The sequence below is a fragment of the Cololabis saira genome, chromosome 3, assembly GCF_033807715.1.
Source record: "Cololabis saira isolate AMF1-May2022 chromosome 3, fColSai1.1, whole genome shotgun sequence".
Taxonomy (NCBI): Eukaryota; Metazoa; Chordata; class Actinopteri; order Beloniformes; family Belonidae; genus Cololabis; species Cololabis saira.
The window spans coordinates 23,076,526-23,082,525 of NC_084589.1; the positions used below are offsets into that span (position 1 = coordinate 23,076,526).

At 38.4% G+C, this 6,000-nt stretch overlaps 1 protein-coding gene across 2 annotated transcripts; it reads right to left on the reverse strand.

The window, feature by feature from the left end:
• Nucleotides 1-2,830: 2,830 nt before the first annotated feature.
• LOC133440967 (uncharacterized) lies at nt 2,831-5,749 on the reverse strand. 2 transcript variants are annotated; one of them, XM_061718318.1, is made up of 5 exons: nt 5,570-5,749; nt 4,955-5,164; nt 4,518-4,856; nt 3,940-4,359; nt 2,831-3,841 (listed from the first exon to the last, which is right to left on the reverse strand). In XM_061718318.1, exons 1-5 carry the CDS (start codon nt 5,673-5,675, stop codon nt 3,477-3,479), a joined length of 1,440 nt encoding a protein of 479 aa, XP_061574302.1. In that variant the 5' UTR covers nt 5,676-5,749; the 3' UTR covers nt 2,831-3,476. The 2 variants fall into 2 exon arrangements, with proteins under 2 accessions (XP_061574302.1, XP_061574301.1); XM_061718317.1 differs by having other exon boundaries at nt 4,955-5,314.
• Between the last annotated feature and the right edge of the window lie 251 nt (nt 5,750-6,000).

Sequence of the window (6,000 nt, forward strand, 5' to 3'; positions counted from 1 at the left end):
ATTGGAAAGAACATATTAAAGATCATTTAATAGGTTTTTCCCACAACAATCATTCAACTGAGCTCAGCTTCACCCACTGGCTTGTTTTTTTTTCTTCTCAACAACTATCTTTAAGTGTTTTATAAAATAGTCCAGTCAGGAAATGTCAATCTATACAGTATGGCTTATCCTCTGCAATGTCTTGGTTTGGAAATTTCTAATTTTTTTTATACCGTAAATTATTTCCAAATAAAGCAACATATTCAGTGACAAAGACACAGAAGCAATGACTGAAATTTTATTTTTCTATTTAAGCAGTATGAACATTGTATTGAACAAAGGGAAATAATGCACATGTTGTCAAAGTTTTACAGGACACAAGATATCCAGATTAACAAAAACTAAAAACAGTAAAGCTGGCATTTCTCTTTTTCATTTTTCATTAATAAAATATTCACATAATTCTTGTTTGAATGGAAGCACAGATAATTCTGACTTATTGAAGGACTATCTTCAGTGTTACATCCTGCAGGCACTCTCTGAGAGTATCTGGACATCTGCTTTAATTCATTTCAAGGTCACTCTCTGTTCATATACATTCTCTTTTATGCACATATCTTCATAAAATGAATGACATTTACAATGATTTTCACCAGGGTTTACCTTCGATATCAGTCTGCATTATATAAAGACATTTGATATATAGAAGATGCATCTCTACAAGCTTATTGAGTTATTTAGCAGCTACAGTACAAGCAATGGTGCCCTTTAACATAGCAACTCTTTTCACTCAACACAGTTAATTTACATTTATTTTACTTATTCATATTTAGTAAGCACTCAAAACTGAAAACAAAATAGTTATGTGGTCCAATTTGTGTCTTTAGGTTAATTCGTTATTTATTCAAACAAATCAAATTCTTTCAAAAGGAACTGTAAACAAAAAATAAAACTGCTAATGTACTGTTACAGCCATGAAACAAAATCTTCCTCACATAGTTCATGACTCATTTTTACTTTGTTACAGTGTCAGTGTAATTTCACTAGCGGAAAAGTCAAAGGCTCCCACATGTTCAGTCAGTTCCTCTGTTGATGAGAAGAAGACAGCGAGAGTTGGGTGCATGATGTCCATCCACAACTCCTGGATGTGGAGAAGAGGTACAAGAATTGCGTTTGGACAATCAACACCCGACTCCCTGTCAAACCCGGGGTGAACAGAGACTGTGTTCTTTAGGGCTGTTGTTAACTCCTGAAATTGATGAATGGGTTGAAAAAATATAAAAAAAGATTATTTAAATCAAGACTGGAAATATCAACTGAAACGTAAATGCTTTCTTAAGCATCTGGAAGTTGTTGACAAATAGATATTATATAAAGTGAAATCAAATATGATCTGGACACATTTTCCCATTTAGTTCTATGTGTGAACTATTTTAAGCTAAAAGTTAAAAATGTTATTACTTACATCAAGCACCAATGATCCAGTGGCAATAGTCCCAGAGAAACGCCTATGAATATGAAATACTGAACTTTAATTCTGTCTTTGTAAAGTTCTTCCAAACATTGTGAAGTCCACTCTCTATCAATGTGCGTCCATCCTCAACCGCTGCTTGCTCCGTTTGCCTGTCCATGTCCCCATCTCATTTGCTTCCCCACTATCCATCTCATTTCATGCAGGAGTGGGGTTACCTAAGAGATTGGGCCTCAATGGAGAAAATCTGCTTTTCTACAATTAGCTGTGAAAGGTGACAGAGGGAAAAAAAGGGAGGGGAGCAGACTTCGAGAAGAAAAGGAGCGACAAGACAGAGATGTGTGCCTGGCAGGTGGAAGAGATGTAGATTAAAGAAGTTCTTCCATTCATTTTGAAAGTTTCAGCTTCAGAAATCTTTATGCAGAATTATTGTCAATAATTTTACTCAGAAATTGATTAATTTTAGTTGAATTTTCCTTTGCATTTCTTAGATAGCTTAGTTTAGTTTCTGCAGTTCGTGTCTAGAATGAATAACCCTAATTTATTATTTCAGATTTTTATTTTCTTTCTAATGTGATTTTTTCCCCCCACATGCATCTGATTTATAGATCAATTACATTTTCTTTTTTATCTCATACTCTAAATAAGATTAGTCCAAATTAGGCAGCATTAGGCAGACCCCGGTGCAGATGAATCATGCCTCAATACAACCTCTAAAAATCCAGAGGGAGTGACCAGTGAGTTTGCGTGGAGAGAAGTGCACAAAAGGGTGTGGCGTGGGAATGTCCTCAGGGGTCAGGAGTGAGGGTGGAGGGGTCAGAGGTCACACCCAGCTGGACAGCACACAAGAGAAGGCAAGAGTGAGAAAAAGAGGGGAGGGAGATGTCCAAGACTGACTGACTGGACCCAAAGGGACATTAACATTGAACTGATGTGGGGCTTTCTGATCAGTGGTGGGATTTGGTGAGAAACTGAGTAAGGACACGTTTGTGTAATGGTCCGTAGTAATTGATAAGTGACAAAACTTTCATTGTGGATGCAAAATCCCCTATCAAAATGTAGTGGTGGATTACAAGCTGCACATGATAGTATTCACTCACTATATGGGGTTTATTTAAACCTACAATGGCATGTACAAATATTTCATACTAATGCATGAAACTGTTGATGTTTTATATTTTATATTTATATGTTTTACATTTGTATATAAAGTAATATTTCTTATTTCTTTACAATAGCTGTATAGTGTGTCACTTTTCATGCCACTCATTTCTTTATCTCCACAGTATAATGTGTAACATTACTACGCATGGTTTCAACAAACCAGTATCGTATCACAAAAGGTGCATTGAATACAACGATAAGCATACACAAATGCATGGAATGATCAGTTAAAGCGGCAATAACAACAATAACAATAACAAGATCAGTCATGTATTATTTACACAAATAAAAAACTTTATTGTGTCGTTATTTACATTGGTTTACAGATGGTTTTGTATCTCATAGAGTGCAGTGTCTGCATTTTAATTTCTGTGGGACGGACTGGTCAGTAAAGGCAACGAGTCTGGTCTGGCCTGGCCGTCTGGTTTGAGGCCACAGTGGCCACGGTGACCCAAAAAAGGCATACGGGGGGCCAACCCAGGGGGTCAACAATGCAAATAGTAACCCCTGAGTGAAAGGCCCAGAGGAGATCAATTTTCTCACACTACCCTTGCTGCCTATGACTCTGAATGTGCACTCCCACACACCACATACTGCTTTTATGTTTAATTGAATTCAGTCTCAGCAACAAAGGAGGCAGCTGTATTTCAACCAAGTTTGAATAACACCATGAGTCATCATCAAAGCAGTCTTAATGTGTCATTTGAAGCCCAACAAAGTTCACTGGTTGATATTATACTTGCACCAAGTGTACTGAAAATATGCTGTACAGATGAGAGCAGCAAAAACATGCAATGCTTTCATGCAGCCTGATGAAAACTTAAGCATCTGTGTCATTTTAAGGGTTGATGGCTCTCTGCTCTCATCCACCGCATGCAGAGCAGATAAAATTCAGTTCCTCCGTCTCAGGCAAGCCAACCCACTGCTGCCTCCCAGTGGCCTCGATGGCTCCGCCGGTACCACACTCATGCACCCCCTCAGGTCCTTGTCCAGCCATCCAGTTATTATGGTAACAGCGAGAAGCCTGCCCTGACCAGAACCAAAAGTTGAAGGTACAGGTGTAGCGTAGGCCCAGCCAAACATGAGTTGACGAAGCCTTCTTAACCTTTTCATTCACCGTCTCCTGAATTTCTTTGGTGGTGATGTGGACAAGGTCGATATAATGCTGTCTGCAGTAGCTCATGGCTTCAATCCATGTCATGTTCTCCTGGATTAATATCAGGTTTTCTTCAAGAAAACAAAAAAAGAGGAGGCGATTAGTCTGAACCTTTTAAAGCAAATGTATAGAAAAAATACCAGAAAAGCACATGATATTTCAAACGTACCAGGGTGCAGACTGTGACTGCTGGTGGTGGTCATTGGAGTTAAGGATTGCGTATGGTTCTGCGCTGAAGTACCCATCTGTGTCGCTGATGTGGAGACACGGTCTGTGACTACGTTAACAGTTGTTATTGGAAGTAATTGGGTTGACATTTCTGCCGTTGCATTGTTGAGCTCAGTGCTTGAGGGATGTGGCACAAACTCTGTGGTACTTGTTGTTGCGGATCCATTGGCAGTTGTTGGTTCTGGGGTGGGAACATTAGTTGAGTTTGGCTGTTCAGTTGCACCCTTAGTGAAATTAAACGTTACTGTGACCTCTTGTGTTGATTCCTGTGAGAGAGTTGGCAGATTTGTTGGCAGATGAACTGTTGTATTGCTCTTGGGTGTAGTTGGTGACCTGGTGGTTGCAGGAATAGATTTCTGAGCTGCAAAGGTATAAATGCAGAGACAATTATTATAAAAAAAGAACATGGCTCTAGTCCATCTTGTGCAAGATTACTATGCAATTTTTAACCAAAACAAAGTTGACAAAACAACTTTGCTGACACTAAAACCAACCTGTAAGATAGAAGGTGCAACTTACCCCCTTGACAAATAAAACTAAATTTTTGATTGCAGTTCCGGTCATTCCACTTCCCCTCATCTTTGAATATTGCCGCAACGCAGTCCTGATTTTTGGAGTATTGAGGTTGATTGGGTTTCCAGAAACGAAATGACGAGTTACTCCCATCTGACCATTTCCATGGATCTCTGAATAAACCAATCCACAAATTTCCTGATGTAGACAGGTTTTGGACTACCGTATTCTCCACTTCTGAGTGTATGCTCACAAGATCAGATGCTAAGTTCCTGCAATGACTCTGAGCATCCCTCCATGATTTAGGCTCAGTAATATGCACGAGACTGCTGGCATCAATGCTGTCTGAAAAAGAGTTTAACATTGTAAGCAACAAAGTAATGCACTGTATTCAAAGACTTATTTTTTAACTTGAAGTACTGCAAAAATATCATTGCACTTACTGTGACAGAAAAAGCTATGTTCAGTTTCGCAGTCAGTTTCAACCCAATTGCCGCTTATATCCATTGCTGCACATGCTTTTTCATCGGCTGTTTGTGGTTGTCCTGGTGCCCAGTTAAGAAAGTCTGTTTTTTGATCGGACAAAGACCAGCGCCAAATTGAAACATCTCCAATCTCCAGTCCTATCCAAGCTCTGTCAGCTTCTGTCGAAACTAAAGTGATCAAACTGTTCATGTCAGATGAGTTGTGAACTGTTGCCAAATCAGTGTACATCTCTCTGCAGTATATCTTTGCTTCATTGTAGGACTTTTGGAGATTAATAAAGTGAAAATCTGAAGAGCCGAGTGTACAGCAGCAAAACACTGTGGGATTAAAGGAAAAGCATTTTGTCACAAAAACCTGAATACCAACAACAGCCACAAAGAATGCGAATGTAATTTGTGGCTGTATGATATATTTCAAGATTTGAGAGATTTCCTTGGTCACTGTTAATACAATATATAATAAAAACATTGGATCAGTAAGTGATGCTTCACTATTTATACCATATACTGTATATTTAATTTGATACCAGAAAAATAAATATACTATACCGACAAAGCATGTCAGGTACAAACCTGAACTGAAGATCAAAAATAGTTCTGAAGTCTTTTTCGTTGTGAAGTGTTTCTTTCCATTCATGGTGAGAGCGAACTTTAAAATAATAAGATAGAAAGTAAACATAAACAATTCTGTTTAATGTAATGTGGTAAGATTAGTTGCTGCTCCGAGCATATGGTTCTGCCGGCTTTGAGCAGCAGGATTTGTAGTGAGAATGCCACCTGGCTTGTCATGAGACACTTCCTCAGGAACTACTTTAAACAAAGCTGTTTGTCAAGTTTTACACTCTCTCACAGATAACGTGTGACACAGTTTCCTGGTTTGTTGTGATATAATTATATGACAATACCTACAACTTCCATTATAAGTGGGCAACTCTAATAACTGAATGAAATAACTGCAATAACTTAATACATGTTGTATTGCTGAACACGCTATGGCATTACAT